This window comes from Bos mutus, chromosome 20, assembly GCF_027580195.1.
Source record: "Bos mutus isolate GX-2022 chromosome 20, NWIPB_WYAK_1.1, whole genome shotgun sequence".
Lineage (NCBI taxonomy): Eukaryota > Metazoa > Chordata > Mammalia > Artiodactyla > Bovidae > Bos > Bos mutus.
Window position 1 is genome coordinate 35,330,453 of NC_091636.1, and position 19,344 is coordinate 35,349,796.

A 19,344-nucleotide genomic window follows, 5' to 3' on the forward strand; every position below is an offset into this window, starting at 1 on the left:
AGAGGCGTGGGGTTTTTTTTTTTTTTTGGAATAAGAATGGATGATATCTTTAGAAATAAAATGTGGTTGTAACAGGTTAGAAATGTTAGGAGTCATCACTGGTTGAAGATGAGGCTGAAACGAATAAGTTTATAACTTTTCAGAAACAATGTTGACAAAGGAACATTGTCAGCGTTTTCAAAACAACGTTGACAAAGGAAGATATAATTTTCTTATTGTTCTTTGTGCTGGAATATTTTGTCTTTTTACTTCCTGGGAAGCTTCCTGAGTCCAAAATAACAGTCATTTCTTACCTGGTTATTCAGCATTACTGGTTTTTAAGTACATCTTTAGTTATCAGATCTTTTGGCAGTAGTTTTATTTTTAAAATCAGTGTATAATTTAAGTAGTATATGTTACTTTCAAGTACCTGACAGATGTGTGATTTTCTTAGTAACCAAGATATTACAACTATGCTAAGTTGATATCCTGAGGAACCAGAACATATTCTGCTTAGTATTATGTCACTATTAATCTTAGGAAGTACTTACAGGTGAGATGAGGTGGTGACATCTATTTTACTGAAGCAGCATAGGGAGAATAGTATGTGTTGGTGTAGGTCTAGTTTCTTGGACTTTTAAAAAACGCTTATTACCACTCTGACAGTGTACTGTAGTGGAAAGAGGATAGGACTAACTATCAAGGGGCCTTACCATTTGACTGATGGTGTCTCTTCTCTCTGAAATCTCTTTTTCTTAGTGTACTAAGGTTGCATGATTTTCTGGGTTGCTCAGTGTTACCTCCTAAAAGGATAACTGAAGACTTTCTGATTTCCATTTGCTCTAATCACTTATTTAAGTGCTCAGGGAACTTTTAAATAAAAAATATTGATGTTATTTTAGCTGCACTAAGATGTTTAGTTGACTTTAAAATCCCATCTAGGAGTAGACCTTAGCAATGCATGGATAGTATAGTAAGTTTAACCCTATGGAAGGAACTGATAAGTCTGGAGAACTATGATTGTTATATTGGTGATTATTAAATGGTAGGACTAGCAAGTGATAGAAAAATGGATACAGTGTAATCTCACTTATACACCTAAAGAGCAAGAGAGAGAAATTTAAAATATCAGATGATCTGAATTTTTATATATTTAAGGAGAAGTCTATTTAGTTTAGGGGTGGGAGGCATGAAAGACGGGGTGGTAAAAGACTTTCACTTATTCTATATATATCTTTATATGAATTCTTTAAATACATATTTATTATTTTTGTAGTTTAGGAAAATAAAATCTCAGGTATAAATGTCTTTAGAATTTAACACGTTACTACCTGAGCAGTCTGTAAATTTACTTTGAAAATCTTCATCTTGGAAAATAATTACTGAAGAGACCGGAAGGAAATTACAAGGAACCATTCCTTTGTGGTATACAGTGCAAGCATAGGAAATAAGCTGTTTTGATCTGTTGATTGAATTAATTTATTTCTTCAGACCTTCAAGACATTCCATATTCTGATTGGTGTGAGCAGACTATCCATAATCCCTTAGAAGTCGTTCCCTCTAAATTTTCTGGCATTTCTGGATGCAGTGATGGAGTGTCTCAAGAAGGCTCAGCGAGCAGCACCAAAAGTACAGAATTGCTACTAGGTAAGTTTTCAGATTTAAATCCAAACCTTGTTAACATAACTGTACTTAGTTGTTTGTTGTTAATGATGAGTGCTGTTCATTAGTTGTCTCAAATCTGACAACTTACTTTTATTGGGTATATTTAGTCCACCATTGTACCTGCATCAGCTGCTGACACATACTCACTTAGCTGTCTGCTTTCATTAGAAAGAATTTTGATCCCAAAATGATTGGCAGGTCATGTGCAGTTTATCTTAGTTTTATATATATCTTTGGTAAAGTTTAAAAACAAATTCCATGAGTTATAGTAATTTTCTGTTGTGATACAGATAAAATATTTTGATCTTCTTTTCAGGTGTTAAAACAATTCCAGATGATACACCAATGTGCCGTATACTCCTTCGTAAAGAAGTTCTGAGATTAGTCATTAATTTGAGTAGTTCAGTTTCAACTAAATGTCATGAAACTGGGCTTTTAACGTAAGTAAGCTTTGAGATGAGTATTCTTTGCTTTTTTATGGTAAATACTTAAAAAGTTTGATCAATTAGCTTTATATCAGTAGTTCTCAACTGCATGGCATATCTGAGTGAGCCTAGATTTTCTTCATCTACTTCAACCAAACTAACATATGGTAATGAATTAAATGCAGAAGCAGGTATGTGAATCCAATGGTTTTCTATTCAGCCAGACATTAAAAAGATTTGTAAAAATGTAAAACAATAGCAACTCTTCTCACTGTCTTGCTGCTACTGCTAAGTCATTTCAGTCGTGTACGACTCTGTGTGACCCCATAGACGACAGCCCACCAGGCTCCTCCGTCCCTGGGATTCTCCAGGCAAGAGTACTGGAGTGGGTTGCCATTGCTTTCTCCATCTCACTGTCTTAGTTTTGGAAAATATAGTTATTTTTCATTAAAATATATGTATTTATGTTAACATGTAATGATTTTATTTTTTAAATGAATTAATGCTTTGAAATTTTCTAAATTTTAATTTCTTGTATGTTAATTATTGATGGCTATGGCCCACAAAAGTAAAAGTAAAGAATCCACCTGCAATGTGGGAGTTGTGGGTTCGATCCCTGGGTTGGGAAGATCCCCTGGAGAAGGGAAAGGCTCCCCCACTCTGACATTCTGGCCTGGAGAATTCCATGGACTGTATAGGCCTTGGGGTCACAAAGAGTTGGACACGACTGAGTGACTTTCACTTTCATGGCCTACAAAAAATAAGATTTGGGGGTTTCTCAACAATTTTTAAGAAAGTAGAAGAATTCTGAGACCATAAAGCTCAAGAAAAGCTGGCATACGTAAAAATAAGTGACATTTTCTTGGTTTAATTTTTCCCTATTTTTACTCCTTTCTTTTAATAAAAGTTGTAGAATTTTTTTTGCTTTTCTAAGTCACAGCAACATGTTAAAAGATATTCAGGCCATCTTCAACATCTTTGTTTTGCACTATTTAAAGCTGTGATCCTCAAAAAATGAAATGGACTTCAGGGTCTCCTGTGGAACTTTATAAAATGTAGTAGCACATATACCAGGCCCCCACTGCAGACCTCCTGGCCAGAAGCTTTAAGTGTAGAGGGTCCTTTACCTGTATTAGCCCACCCCACTGCTGGTTCTGAGGTGCTGGACCAGGCGAGAGCCACTACTAAATGCTGAAAGATACAAAGACAGAGCCCAGTCAAAGTTTAACTTCAGTTTAACTTTAAAATTTTATTTCTATTTTATTTTTTTAAATTTTATTTTATTTTTAAACTTTACAATATTGTATTGGTTCTGCCATATATCGAAATGAATCCCCCACAGGCATACATGTGTTCCCCATCCTGCATCGCCCTCCTTCCTGCCTCCCCATACCATCCCTCTGGGTCGTCCTAGTGCACCAACCCCAAGCATCCAGTATCGTGCATCGAACCTGGACTGGTGACTCGTTTCATATATGATATTATACATGTTTCAATGCCGTTCTCCCAAATCATCTCACCCTCTCCCTTTCCCACAGAGTCCAAAAGACTGTTCTATACATCAGTGTCTCTTTTGCTGTCTCATATACAGGGTTATTGTTACCATCTTTCTAAATTCCATATATATGCGTTAGTATACTGTATTGGTGTTTTTCTTTCTGGCTTACTTCACTCTGTATAATAGGCTCCAGTTTCATCCACCTCATGAGAACTGATTCAAATGTATTCTTTTTAATGGCTGAGTAATACTCCATTGTGTATATGTACCACAGCTTTCTTATCCATTCATCTGCTGATGGACATCTAGGTTGCTTCCATGTCCTGGCTATTATAAACAGTGCTGCGATGAACATTGGGGTACACGTGTCTCTTTCCCTTCTGGTTTCCTCAGTGTGAATGCCCAGCAGTGGGATTGCTGGATCATAAGGCAGTTCTATTTCCAGTTTTTTAAGGAATCTCCACACTGTTCTCCATAGTGGCTGTACAAGTTTGCATTCCCACCAACAGTGTAAGAGGGTTCCCTTTTCTCCACATCCTCTCCAGCATTTATTACTTGTAGACTTTTGGATCGCAGCCATTCTGACTGGCGTGAAATGGTACCTCATAGTGGTTTTGATTTGCATTTCTCTGATAATGAATGATGTTGAGCATCTTTTCATGTGTTTGTTAGTCATCTGTATGTCTTCTTTGGAGAAATGTCTGTTTAGTTCTTTGGCCCATTTTTTGATTGGGTCATTTATTTTTCTGGAATTGAGCTGTAGGAGTTGCTTGTATATTTTTGAGATTAGTTGTTTGTCAGTGGCTTCATTTGCTATTATTTTCTCCCATTCTGAAGGCTGTCTTTTCACCTTGCTTATAGTTTCCTTTGTTGTGCAGAAGCTTTTAAGTTTAATTAGGTCCCATTTGTTTATTTTTGCTTTTGTTTCCAATATTCTGGGAGGTGGGTCATAGAGGATCCTGCTGTGATGTATGTCGGAGAGTGTTTTGCCTATGTTCTCCTCTAGGAGTTTTATAGTTTCTGGTCTTACGTTTAGATCTTTAATCCATTTTGAGTTTATTTTTGTGTATGGTGTTAGAAAGTGTTCTAGTTTCATTCTTTTACAAGTGGTTGACCAGTTTTCCCAGCACCACTTGTTAAAGAGATTGTCTTTAATCCATTGTGTATTCTTGCCTCCTTTGTCAAAGATAAGGTGTCCATATGTGCGTGGATTTATCTCTGGGCTTTTTATTTTGTTCCATTGATCTATATTTCTGTCTTTGTGCCAGTACCATACTGTCTTGATGACTGTGGCTTTGTAGTAGAGCCTGAAGTCAGGTAGGTTGATTCCTCCAGTTCCATTCTTCTTTCTCAAGATAGCTTTGGCTATTCGAGGTTTTTTGTATTTCCATACAAATTGTGAAATTATTTGTTCTAGCTCTGTGAAGAATACTGTTGGTAGCTTGATAGGGATTGCATTGAATCTATAAATTGCTTTGGGTAGTATACTCATTTTCACTATATTGATTCTTCCAATCCATGAACATGGTATATTTCTCCATCTATTAGTGTCCTCTTTGATTTCTTTCACCAGTGTTTTATAGTTTTCTATATATAGGTCTTTAGTTTCTTTAGGTAGATATATTCCTAAGTATTTTATTCTTTCCGTTGCAGTGGTGAATGGAATTGTTTCCTTAATTTCTCTTTCTATTTTCTCATTATTAGTGTATGGGAATGCAAGGGATTTCTGTGTGATGATTTTATATCCTGCAACTTTAAAATACTGAGTTATTCTGGGCCAGTAAATACATTTTGTAATTTCTCAGGCCAGTGAAAAAGAATATTTCTCACTTTCTAAGAAGTATTTGGGTTTTTATCATTTTAAGAGATAGCCGAAACTTAAAATAGTTATAGTTTAAGTGTGAGCTAGGAATATTTACTATTTTATATTCTTATGCCCTCACTCCAGATATGTCACTTGATCTATATATCCAGAGGAAAAAGATATTTTAAAATGATATTTTGAAAGAAAATAGGCAAGTCATTATTATAATTTTTATCACATCCTAGTCTTTTCTTTCATTTTAGAATTAAAGAGAAGTATCCTCAAACATTTGATGACATATGCCTTTACTCTGAGGTTTCCCATTTGCTGTCACACTGCACATTTAGACTTCCATGTCGGAGGTTCATACAAGAATTATTTCAGGATGTACAGTTTTTACAAGTAAGTAGGATTTGTACTTCTGAACTTTATCTTTCAAAAATATTTGTTTGAATTAAACTAAAAGTTTTGAGATGATATCTGTTGATAGCCTAGAAAGTCATTAATAATTTACCACTTCTTCCCTAGATGCATGAAGAAGCAGAGGCTGTCTTGGCAACACCACCAAAGCAAACTATAGTCGATACATCTGCTGAATCCTGACCTCATATTTATGATGTATATAGATGTAGACTATATATATATATATATTCATATTTGTGGACTTCTAAAAGCCTCAAAAAAGCCGACTGACTGGGCAGCAAAGACAGGAGTATCTTCTATACGCTGTTCCAGCAATTACTGGTACATGAACAGTTGGAACTGCGGACTTCCCTAACCAAAACAACTTCCTCTACCCTCTGTGGAGCCCCATTGGGGGTTCATTATTCATTACCACAGTTTTAAGAGTTTTAGTTACCATTGTATGCAAGATTCAAGCACTGAGTACCTACATGGGTTTTCTACTTTTCATTTTAAGAGCATAACAACAGTGGAACAGTACGGTATGCAGAAGCACCCTACACACCGTTATTTCTGAATTCCTTTTTTAGGGTAAATATAAAGATGCCTTGTTTGTTAACTAATTTTGGAAGCCAGGAATCAGTGTCTTTGAGGCTGCATCCTGTTAGCACAATGGGATGTTCTGTAACTGCTGGTATTAGAAGGGGATCTTTGGCCCTTCCACTTTTTTCTTCATGTTTATAACACTACTTCAGAGGTTTTTAACCTCAAAGCGAAAGAAGAGCCTCAACAACCAGGACTTATAAGTTATTTTTATGTGACTAGACTTACATAAAGTTTCTTGTTTTCCATCTCTTTAGTTTTGTTGCAATGTGTTATTATAGGCTATTTGAACTGATTAAGGTTTTTCACTACAGTTCCTGATTAAAATCAGAAAATTATTTTATAATTCAGAGTATTTTTCATTTATAAAATGCATATGTTCTCAGTGCATTTCCATTAGCTTCCCACATCACCATTTTAACAGGAACTTGAACAAAGCACTATTAATTTAGACCTAAAGTAAAAGAAAGCATTAAATAACACCTTGGATCTCTTGAGGAAAAGATAAGGTTGCCTACAATTTATACATTCCATGGGAAAAGAAGAGCCATAGTTTCTTTTAAAAAAATCCTTGGTGAAACATTATTACGATTAAAAATTGTAGTGAAAAGCCTTAAGTACCAAATTTTAAAGCAGCAGTAATTTAATTTTTATATCAGTGTTCTTGTTTTGCACAGACTAAATGCAGTGATAGGTGAGTTTATGAGTACAGTAGTTGCCTTTATCACATTTGTGAAGTTGTTAAAGTTGATGAGGGCAAAGTTTTATTTGTTTGTTTAATTTGTGTATGTCTAAAGATATTTGGAAATCTTTACAGGAATTAAACATATATGCAAATTTGTATATAAAAAAAGCATGGCCATCATCATTAGAATGCTTGTAAATGAAAGGATCTTTTTTGAGGTCTATATATAAGTAGAAAAAAAATCCAGCTGGACTGATTAGGACCCTTTTTAAATTGATTTGTTTAGACCATTTTTACAGTTACGCATCAGCTCTGACACAGTCATAGTACGGGGACTAGTATTTTCCCTTATTACAGTTCTTTTTTATAATGGGCTTGTTCTTTGAGATCTCTGTAAAGAACCCTGTGAACTAGAAAGCATAACTCACAGAGATACTTTTTTTTTTTTTTTTAATTTACTGGCACTGAAAGTTCCAATTGAGATGAAGCCTTTCATCTCACTTCATAACACCTCTTTGACTGCACTTCAGTGAATTGTTCTTACGTGCACTGTGTAGCAACTTACATTATAACAAAGCAGATAAGGGCTGTAAGCTGCTGCTTATGTTAAAAAGTGGTTCTTCAGATTTTCTTTCATAAAATCCAATTGAAGATAAAACAGATGCTTTTTTTTTTTAACTTTAATTTATCACTGAACCCAAGTGTTTATTTAAATGTCAACAGTACTTCTAAGAACGTTGCCTGTCACCTTGGTCTTTGGTCTTGGATGATGAGACTGCCTTCCAGAGAACCAAATGTCAGAGATACTAGACCAAATAGTGGTTTAAAACTCCAAAGGAGGTAATGTACTAATCTTATTAATAATGGGATTAACATATTTTAGACATTCATTTTTAAACACTACCTCAGTTAATATAGAGTATAAAATCTGTGGTTTAATCCCTCAAAAGTTAACAGTAAATTCTTTTTTGTTACACACACACACACACACACACACACACACACACATCTTCATCCCTGGACCCCACCTCGCTCATCAATCCTGAAATGAAGTCTTTGTTACTATTAGCCTGAACAGTTTTTTGGATTATTACTTTGAAAGATATATATGTATATATCATAATATTTGCCTTTAGCACTTAGTTTGGGGAGACACTCAGAGCTTTGTGGTTCTCAATAATCTTAAAAAAAAAATGTCTATATTAAATGTATAGTGCTATTTGGTTTATCCATGTTTCACTGACAGGTCTAATACGTTTTCTTTAAGTACTTATTTGTATAAAAGTAGACTTTTACGATGAAAAATGCTCACATGCAGTGCCAAGTGATTTACTTAGGTGTTTAAAATGTTAAATTATAGCAGAAAAGATTAGGGATGTTGTCAGTGGTAATAGAAATAATTGAAAAAAGCATCTATATGTAATAGATATTACCAGACTATAAAATACCAAAATAATGTCAATACTGTAGTTTTTCAAGATTTTAGAATTAATCTTAGTCCATATAAATTTGTACTACTGGTAATTATTGAATAATTTGGAGGAATTTGAGCAGTTGTGCTGGTTATAAACTGTGAATTTCTAATTGTAAAGTGAATTGTTGTTTCTAATTGAAATTTTTTTCAAGAACAGATTTCAGCTTCACATACTAAGTAAATACTGATAAATAAGGAAATTAGAAATTAGTATTTGTAATTAAACATGATCTAAAATTTCTTATACTTTTACTTCCTATTTATGCTTAGGTAGATTTGAAGGGGGGAAAAGTCTTTTCTCCCTAATAAAAAATTTTCTAATAAAGATTGGTAGCATAAGGGCATTCTGTAAGACATTGACATTAAAAGAGGCTCTTTGGAGGTATATACTTTATTTTACTAGTTACTCTAACATCATATGTATAAGTCCTTTTGAAATGGTGTAGCTTTAATAGTTTTCAGCTCTTTTATCCAGAGCTTGAAGTAATTAAAGCTGAGTTTTTCAGGGCATATTACAGATGCAAAGTGTTCAACAGTGAGGTGTGAATGCTTATTTAGATTTGTCTACTGCTATTTATATAAAAAATTTTTTTCATTCCATTCAGAGGATGCCTTTTATCCCCACATTAAAGCACAGATCACTAAGCAATAAAAAGCAATCAAATTGTCATCCAAATTATAACTGCAGTTACTTTTGCATGGTGAGAGTGAGGTGCTAATTTTGTGTGAGAGTTTTGTAAACTACCTTGGGAAAGGTCCTTTGGAAGTAAGGTTTTTTCCCCTTTTGTCTTATGTTTCCAGTTTTGTCTCAAATTCACAATCCATTAAATTAGGGAAAAAAGGAACAATTAATTGAGAGAGTTTGATAAGAGCTGTTGGAATAAAAAGAACATTTCAGATCTTCCAAAAGTTGAGAAGGGTCTCCCTTGTCTCTCCATTCAGGATATACATTATTACCAGCTTCACTTCAAGACTGTCACTACAGTGAAAGTTTGATTATAAAAGCATACCAGTAAAATTAATAGCAGTGCTTATCAGACAATGTTAACATCTGTGAGAATCTTTCTAGGAGCATTTGTTTTTTCTTTTAGTTCTAGGTTCCCAGGGTAGTTTTCATTCATAGTAGGTTTCTTTAATGAATGTGGATTTTCTCCCCTTTAGAGTATTTTTGTAACATAGGTGGATAGCTGTGCCACTGCACGCATAAATTGCACATTTTGTTTGACTTTCTTTATAAAATATTTAATTTGAAAAATATAATTTATGCCAAAAAAGTATATCTTGTAATTTTGCCACTAATAGGTTGATTTAGCACAAAATGCAAAGTCTTTGGGCAGAGGAGGGGGGAGATTAAAAACTTCCATAGATAATAGTTGAAAAATGTTCCATTATTGGCCTGTCAGAAACCCTAAAGCTGCATTGTAAAACAGATGATGTAAATTAGTTTTGAAAAGTGGTAAGGGACTGTGAAAAAAATCTCAGACTTAATGCTCCCTAACCACATAATTTTTTTCTTTTTTATTTAGTAATACGCTGCTACATATTTGGAGGTTCTGGTGTTTGTAGGTCACTGAACAGACATTGAAATCTGATTTATATTGTATAACTGTAACATAGAAAGAAAAGTATTTATATATTTTCCGTAAGAATATTTCATTGAGTTGTGTATAATTTAAATAAGGTTTGTCCCTAAATGGTTTTGCTCACCTTGATTTTTTTTTTGTGGTTTTCTTGTTTTTGTATAATGTGTACAGTTTATGTCAAGGGCATTAAAAGCCTCCTGAAGCGTAATCTTATCAAAGGGATACATTCTTAATAAAATGTACTTAAAAATTCTTAACCTTGTGTCATTGTTCTATTTCAAATTTTAAAACCCTCATTGTTGATTTATGTACCACTGAGGCTGTTACATGTAACTCTAGGTAAAAGTGACTTTTAAATACCACAGATAAGAATCTGGTTCAGTAACACATAGTTCAGTTCAGTTCAGTCGCTCTGTCGTGTCCGACTCTGCGACCCCATGGACTGCAGCATGCCAGGCCTCCCTGTCCATCACCAGCTCCTGGAGTTTACTCAAACTCATGCCCATTGAGTCAGTGATGCCATCCAACCATCTCATCCTCTGTCATCCCCTTCCTCCCACCTTCAGTCTCTCCCAGCATCAGGGTCTTTTCAAATGAGTAGTGGCTTGTTCCAAATGTTTTAAAATAGGTATTTATACTTTCTAAACACTTCATAATCTAATCAAACATCTTTACAGTTATTATTTTTTAATCTCAGATTATTGTGAAAGATTTGATAAAGTAGATCTATCTTCAGAACAACTCCAGCTTTAGTGATTAATATATAGAATGAGCAATGATGGTATGATGGTAACTTTTCTGTGTAAGCTATTTGATTTCACTCAGCCTTCCCTTGTGGCTCAGCTGGTAAAGAATCCACCTGCAATGCGGGAGACCTGGGTTCGATCCCTGGGTTGGGAAGATCCCCTGGAGAAGGGAAAGGCTACCCACTCCAGTATTCTGGCCTGGAGAACTCCAAGAGTCTGACCTGACTGAGCGACTTTCACTTTCACAGAAACTGGATCAGGTAAGCTAGCCAACAGCCACCTAGTGGCAAAAGAAATTACTACAAGGGAAATAAATGGTCAATCCTGGAGAATAAAATTCAGTGTCGAAGTTAGAGTCTGTTATCATTGACTGAATGTGGTAAAATGTATTCAGAAATAGATTTATTTGGGATAGTTTGGTTTTTAAATACATTTATGTGTATCATTTTCATACTGCCTTCTACTCTATACTTTTCAACAAAAATGTAGTTGGCCCTCAAAAAGCACAAATCATCATCATACAGCTCATCTTTGAAAACTGACAATGTAGCTGAGCTTCAGAAAGTTTGTTTCATTTTTTAAAACTCTCTGGTGTATAAAGTACTCCCGGAGATAGTGAAAGATGGGGGAAGTCTGGTGTGCTGCAGTCCATGGGGTCACCAAGAGTTGGACATAACTTAGTGACTGAACAACTGTAGCAAAATACCAAAGACTGGACAGTTTATAAATAACAGAAATTTACTTCTTACAATTCTGTTGGCTGAAAATCTGAAATTAGAGTGTGAACATATTTGGGTGAGGGCCCTCTTCACATCCCAGACTTCTTTTGTCTTACGTCCTCGATGGCTTGATGGGACTAGGAAACTGTAGTGTCTCTTATAAGAACATCAGTCCCGCTCATGAGAGCTCTAGCCTCATGACCTCCCAATGAACTCCATCTACTAATACCATCATCCCTGGGTATTAGGATTTCAATGTAGGAATTTGGGGAGGCAGGTGATCATTCAGACCATAGCAACTAATTCTGTATTGATTAAAAAAAAAAAATGTATGAAAACTTCCTCTAATGCTTAGAGGACAAATATATTTATTGTAAATACTATTTTAACTACTAATTTTGAAGGCTTTATATTTTCAGTTGTATCTTTTTGAAGGCTGTCATTTTGTTTTGGCCATGCCTTGCTGGATCCTGCTTCCCCTACCTGGGATTGAACCACGCCCCCAGCAGTGGAATCAGAATCTCAACCACTGAACCACTAGGGAAGTCCCTCTGAAGGTTTTAAAATGCCTACTTTACGCAAAATGCTTAGCGTGTTTTGTAAATTCTTTGAGATGAAAGCCAGCTGGTCTCCACAGAGTTCTTAGAAGAAATACTAGATACTAATACAACCTGATTTTCTTAATAAATGACATTCTAGTGGAGAATCAGTTTCACTAGACTTAGTATGGGTCAGGTATTAGAATGTCAGCAGGCACTTCCAGCAGGTCCATGGATACATGTATATATGAATCACTTAGCTGTACACCTGAAAACTAACACAATATTGTCAATAAACGCGAATATAAAGTAAAAATTTGTTTAAATTAAAATCACGTCTAAAACCTAGTTAGTAATAATATTCTGTATCAATATCACTGTGATACTAGTTTCCTGTGTGACTACTAGATACTAGAACTGTGTGACTAGTTCTCTGCTTCCCGTCTACCTACCTGCAGCTGAGGACCAGTCACCAGGCTGAGGCGTTATTTGTACGTCTTTTGCCAGTTCCACCCACCATCAAAATATCCCGGGATATTACTAACTAGGTTTAACGTGTGTTTTTAATTTAAAAAATTTTGTATTTTATATTGGAGTTGATTGACAATATTGTCTTAGTTTTCAGGTCTACAGCTAGGGGATTCGGATATACATATATCCATTCTTTTTCAGATTCTTTTCCCATATAGGTTATTACAGAATATTGAGTAGAGTTCCCTCTGCTATACAGTAGGTCCTTGTTGAGTATCTATTTTATATATAGTTGTGTGTTTATGTTAATCCCAAGCTCCTAATTTATCCCCCCCCCCCCACCTTTTCTGTTTGGTAACCATCAGTTTGAAGTCTGAGTTTGTTTTGTAAGTAAATCCATTCATATGAGTTTTTTTTAATAGTCCACATATAAGTGTATCATATCTGTCTTTCTCTGACTTCACTTAATGTGATATCCCTAGGTCCACCCATGTTGCTGCAAGTGACATTATTTCATTCTTTTTACTCTGTTGCATATACGTACCACATCTCTGTCCGTTCCTCTGTTGATGGACATTTAGGTTGCTTCCATGTCTTGGCTATTGTAAACAGTACTGCAGTGAACATTGGGGTGCATGTATCTTTTTGAATTAGGATTTTCTGCAGACAAATGCCCAGGATTAGAATTGCTGAATCACAAGAGCTTCCCAGGTGGCTCAGTGGGTAAAGAATCTGCCTGCAACGCAGGAGATGCAGGCAAATGTGAGTTTTATACCTGGATTGGGAAGATCCTCTGAAGGAGGGCATGGCAACCCACTCCAGTATTCTTGCCTGGAGAATCCCATGGACAGAGGAGCCTGGCGGTCTACAGTCCACGGGGTCACACAGAGTCAGACACGACTGAAGTTACTGAGCACAAAAGAATCGGACACAACTGAAGCGACTGAGCGGGCGCCCAAGCACATGGTAGTTCTAGTTTATTAAGGAACCTCCATTCTGTTCTCCATAGTGGTTGTAATCAATTTACATTCCCACTAATAGTGATGGGGGGTGGCTCCCTTTTCTCCATACCCTCTAGCATTTATTGTTTGTAGACTTTTTTATGGTAGCCATTCTGACTGATGATGTGAGGTGATACCTCATTGTAGTTTTGATTTGCATTTCTCTGAAAGTTAGCAGTGTTGAGCATCTTTTCATATGCTTTCTGGCCATCTGTGTCGTCTTTGGAGAAATGTCTGTTTAGATCTTCTGCCCATCTTTTGATTTGGTTGTTTTTTTCATAGGTGTGATTATTAAAAAGGTATTATGGCTATTTTAGAAAAAGTAAAGCCAATTTAGAAAAACATTTACAAATGAAACCATGATTTGCTTCAAAATCGTATCAAGGGGGAAGACTGAATAAGACTATGGATGGACTAAAGCAACCGTGGTTTAGTGGCTATTGGGGTTGATGATAGTACCTAGTAGTGGTGTTAAGTCGCTCATTCGTGTCCAACTCTTTGCAACCCCATGAACTGTAGCCCACCAGGCTCCTCTGTCCGTAGGATTCTACAGGCAAGAATAGTGGAGTGGCTTGCCATTCCCTTCTCCAGGAGATCTTCCTAACCCAAGGATCAAACCCAAGGTCTCCTGCATTGCAGGCAGATTCTTTACTATCTGGGCTACCAGGGATAGTTCATAAGGGTTTGTTAAACTCCTATTTCTATCTATATTTGAAATTCTCCATGAGTTGGTTTTTTCTTTTAATCCTGGTAATTCTGACACAAATTTCAAAGTTTCTGAATGACACTTCTTAAAACAATGCTGTTAAGTGGAATATAGTCTTTAAATACTGTTATTTAATTATTTATAGACATGGGAAAGGAATGTTTAGAGCCAAAACTAGGGTCATAGTGATACTGTAAGGACAAAGTTATATAAACCCAGCCATTTCCCATTGGTGTGTTGTTAAATTTCAGAAAGACATCTTTGTTTGACTCAGGTCAGTGATTCTCAAAATTGAGTGGGTATCTGAGTGCCTGGGATGTATTCCAGGCCTTCTGCCACACACATTTTGGTAGGGAGATTTGGAGTGGCACCTAGGAATTTACATTTCTAGTAAGCTCAGAACGTGATTTATCACTTACGATAATTCCAAGAGTTTCACTTCACTGATATAGAGAAAACACAAAATAATGCAGTGATGAAATATTTTAATTAAGGCTTAGGCAACATAAATGACTTCAAGGTTTTGTGCATTATTTTTCTAAAGAATATCTTTACAAAAGATACTACTTATAAATCAATCATCACCATCAATGATGTTTCCATGTATTTTTATAATTACATCATGACAGACACAAAGAGGCTAAATGATAACAATACTGGCCCCAAAGTCTTCTCAAAACAGACTAATCAAGATACTTGTTTGTACTGTGTTAGGTGTACATAGTCCATTATTCCAGCCAAAAGCATAGTTATGTGGAAGGAAAAAGTTAAAAAGAATGAGCAGAAGTCCTGGTTTGTGTATATTTAGGTCAGTTAACAGCCATGTTCCTTTCAGCTCCTCCTCTCTTGTTCTTCATACTGTGGAATTGTGTGACACGGGGCATTTGGTACCGGAGGCACAGGCAGCACCATCTCCACCACAGCAGAGAAAGGAGCCCCTAATCACGCTTATTTAGAAGTATGATAAGTAAACATTAAGGGTTGTTGGGCAGAGAGAAGGGAAAGGAACTCGAGCATGACTGAACACTGCTACACAGCAGGTAGGTGCTTGGCATACATTGGTCCAAAGAGACAGAGCTCCTGCCAAGCCACTGAGGAACTCCCACTCTACATAGCCTTTTACAGTTATACCATCACAGGAATATAAGGAGACAGTGAAGGTGTTATCTTGGCCCAGACAACCTACTGGAGAATCCAAAAGAGGCTTACTGAAAACAGGTCATGTATATATCATAGTTCTTGGAAAAAAAAAAGATGAACCATAAAATGTGAATGAAATTAATGACATATTTTCCTTCTATTCTGAGGTAGTCATCAAAAATTGTAGATGTGTCTACTAAGTAGGAGTGCTATAATCTTGACACTGAGGCAGGGATTCTGTGCCAGCCCCACTCCTTAACTGTGGTAAACAACAGAAGGACAACTGTGGGGACCTCATCAATTCATTTGCATGGCTTACCCTATTAGATAAGGTCTAATCGTATGGATGTAAGAGTTGGACTGTGAAGAAGGCTGAGCGCCGAAGAATTGATGCTTTTGAACTGTGGTGTTGGAGAAGACTCTTGAGAGCCCCTTGGACTGCAAGGAGATCCAACCAGTCCATTCTGAAGGAGATCAGCCCTGGGATTTCTTTGGAAGGAATGATGCTAAAACCGAAACTCCAGTACTTTGGCCACCTCATGCGAAGAGTCGACTCATTGGAAAAGACTCTGATGCTGGGAGGGACTGGGGGCAGGAAGAGAAGGGGATGACAGAGGATGAGATGGCTGGATGGCATCACTGACTCTATGGACGTGAGTCTGGGTGAACTCCGGGAGTTGGTGATGGACAGGGAGGCCTGGCATACTGCAATTCATGGGGTTGCAAAGAGTCAGACACGACTGAGTGACTGAACTGAACTGAATAGGAAGAGTTCATCTTACTACTGTCACCACTTAAAAGCAAGTCTAAAATCTGTTTTGGTCTCAAATATATGACTTCATTAAACACACCCAGAATAAATTAACATTGACAATTTATGCTCCCGTAACGAATGTTCTGTGGCCTGAAATCTAGTTCCTTTACCCTTAAGATACAAAATGTATGGTAAAACTTACTGGAAATGCTTTCTTGCTAAAAGCTGAACTTCAAGGACCATAGCCACCCCGTCCAATACTGAGTGGATGCGGTGTGTCTCTCTATCAAGTGCCAGGTCTACTGTCATAAAGGTGAACGTGCAAGGTAAGCCTGTTCCCACGATCCTGCCATTTCCACAGCAAGCCTGCTCCAAGCACAAATGTTAAATTTCATAGCTTTCTGACCTTTGAAACCTGCTGCTGCTGCTGCTGCTAAGTCCTTTCAGCCGTGTCCTACTCTGTGCGACCCCATAGACGGCAGCCCACCAGGCTCCCCCATCCCTGGGATTCTCCAGGCAAGAACATGGAGTGGGTTGCCATTTCCTTCTCCAATGCATGAAAGTGAAAAGTGAAAGTGAAGTCGCTCAGTCGTGTCCGACTCTTCGCGACCCCATGGACTGCAGCCCACCAGGCTCCTCCATCCATAGGATTTTCCAGGCAAGAGTACTGGAGTGGGGTGCCATTGCCTTCTCCATTGAAACCTAGCAAAACCATATAAATCAGACCTTCCAGTGGTGATAATTCACTGGGATTCAGCCCCGAGGTATCTGGTGGTGGAACAGTGCCAACTATGCTTCTACTAGTGTCTGTGTAGCATAAGGATATGAAGTGGGCAGTCTGCTTAGTGGCAGTGTTCATGCGGATCTAAAAGGGCAGTGGAAGATAGGCTGCTATTCTCACTTCGGGCGGGGGAGGCAAGACCCAGGGGAATAGCCATTTGCATTTTATACTCCGAACAGAGTGCTGGCTCTGGTGGATTTGTTGGTGGGCTCTCCCTGTCTCCAGACATGGGTGAAGCCAACTGGGATACATAATTCAAATTAGCTTCTCCAGCTGGGATTTCTCCCAGGGAGTTCATGTAGTTTTGTTCCAGTGTCTTTAGTAAATTTTCAGGTGAAGTCAGTGGTCCCAGCTGACAGTGTGGGGCTTGAGGGGTTACTGGGAAATGTCCACAATAACCCAAGTCAGAAGCCGCCTGATTATAGGTAAAGTTCTCAAAACAGATGCAAGGTCCAGGGCCAGAGTAGTTCTTCTCTGTTGGGAGCAGGTCCAGATAGGCAGGCTTAGTACCTTTAGTTTCTGTGGGTGACTTCCTAGTGCCTACGAACTGTATCTTACTCCCTTCGGGCTTGTTTACAACTTCAATAGCATCTGGAACACAGTCATTGACGTTCATTATTGTTATATGAGGATTCTCCTGAAACAGAAAATGGGCAAAGATAATGTGTGTGTGTGTGTGTGTCATGGTATATAAAGCATGTGAAATGCACTGAGAGCTTCACTTTTTTATGTGTTTTATCCTGGTCACAAGTTAATGGTGGTGATCACAAGGAGGTGATGCTGAAAACCAAAGGATAGCCCCTGACAGAAGAAGTCACAGCTGGGTTCACTCATTTCATGGCTAGGGGAACAGAGGTGGCTCTTGCTTTGTTACATCTTCCTGAGGAGGTCTAGGAATGTATGATTATTATAGCCCAACCCCTGGGTTAGTCTTTAATAAGTACATGGTATCCCTAGAATATCCCAGCATTTACCTTGAATTTTATTAATGACAGGACGCTGCTCTTGTAAGGGTCTGGAATGTCAGGATAACACTTGTCCTTCAACCTGGAAAACCAACAAAAATTACACTGAATTTTGCAATAGAATGGAATGGTTAAGAGCGATAAACCTGGAGTCAGATTAATCCTTGCTTTATCACTCTTATCACTGTAACCTTAAGCAAGCTTTTTAACCTTCCTATGACCAACCTAGATAGCATATTAAAAAGCAGAGACATTACTTTGCCAACAAAGTTCCATCTAGTCAAAGCTATGGTTTTTCCAGTGGTCATGTATGGATGTGAGAGTTGGACTGTGAAGAAAGCTGAGCACCGAAGAACTGATGCTTTTGAACTATGGCGTTGGAGAAGACTCTTGAGAGTCCCTTGGACTGCAAGGAGATCCAACCAGTCCATTCTAAAGGAGATCAGTCCTGGGATTTCTTTGGAAGGACTGATGCTAAAGCTGAAACTCCAGTACTTTGGCCACCTCATGCGAAGAGTTGACTCATTGGAAAAGACTCTGATGCTGGGAGGGATTGGGGGCAGGAGGAGAAGGGGACGACAGAGGATGAGATGGCTGGATGGCATCACTGACTCAATGGACATGAGTCTGAGTGAACTCCGGGAGTTGGTGATGGACAGGGAGGCATGGCGTGCTGCGATTCATGGGGTCACAAAGAGTCGGACACGACTGAGCGACTGAACTGAACTGATGCTTTGATTTCCTCACTGGTTCGATGGAGATCACTATGGTAGTGATGGTGTTGGAAGGATTAAGTGAGTTGTTATATGTAAAGCACTGAAAACACTGCCAAGCACACGGTAAAGTGAAATATAAATATTAGCTATTGCTATTAAACAAGTTTTACAATATTTTCAAATAGTTTCCTTATGTATTGACTTATTGCTTATCTGTTGATAAACAAGATTATTCAAAATTTTTCATATTTTAACCAAATCTTCCTTTGTCCTTTCCCTTCCAGCACTTTGCCTCATATGATCCAGTGGGATTTCTATCTTATTAAATTCCTTTCTAGATTTTTTCTTTGACTCTCTTCTTGGATGAAACCTTCCCCACACACTTACCACTGGCTTTTTAGGTAGCAGATGATCATGATGACAAAAACGAAGAAAACCATGGGGAGAATGATGTGTATCAGTATATGGGCTGGAGAAGGGAAAAGAAAGGGATTTTTTAGTGACTGCTTTTCCCTCAAAGAAATAAGTTTTACATGTCTGTTATTTCTCAAAACTCTATTTGTGCAAGATTCACTACGAGTGCTGTCTGACTGGTGGGGAGCAGGGTGGTGAGACGCCAACCAGCCAACACAGGGATCCATCTGCCCTTAATACTTGTGGCTCAAACTCATTACCTCTCCTGACAGCA

At 37.5% G+C, this 19,344-nt stretch overlaps 2 protein-coding genes across 9 annotated transcripts in view; one reads left to right on the forward strand and one right to left on the reverse strand.

Annotated features, from left to right (window-relative positions):
- The window catches only part of RICTOR (RPTOR independent companion of MTOR complex 2), a 141,811-nt gene extending 128,410 nt beyond the window's left edge, over positions 1 to 13,401 (forward strand). For all 7 annotated transcript variants that reach the window (XM_005907619.2, XM_005907620.2, XM_070357616.1 and 4 more), the window contains 4 exons: positions 1,471 to 1,626; positions 1,961 to 2,084; positions 5,635 to 5,773; positions 5,900 to 13,401. In XM_005907619.2, coding sequence (XP_005907681.1) covers positions 1,471 to 1,626; positions 1,961 to 2,084; positions 5,635 to 5,773; positions 5,900 to 5,974 — 494 coding nt within the window. In that variant the 3' untranslated portion in view covers positions 5,975 to 13,401. The remainder of the gene's footprint in view (positions 1 to 1,470; positions 1,627 to 1,960; positions 2,085 to 5,634; positions 5,774 to 5,899) is intronic.
- A 1,367-nt stretch (positions 13,402 to 14,768) lies between these two features.
- Positions 14,769 to 19,344, reverse strand: part of OSMR (oncostatin M receptor) — a 67,807-nt gene continuing 63,231 nt past the window's right edge. For both annotated transcript variants that reach the window (XM_070357620.1, XM_070357621.1), the window contains exons 16-18: positions 19,044 to 19,125; positions 17,950 to 18,022; positions 14,769 to 17,612 (exon numbers count right to left, since the gene is read on the reverse strand). In XM_070357620.1, the coding sequence (XP_070213721.1) occupies positions 17,037 to 17,612; positions 17,950 to 18,022; positions 19,044 to 19,125 (731 nt within the window). In that variant the 3' untranslated portion in view covers positions 14,769 to 17,036. The remainder of the gene's footprint in view (positions 17,613 to 17,949; positions 18,023 to 19,043; positions 19,126 to 19,344) is intronic.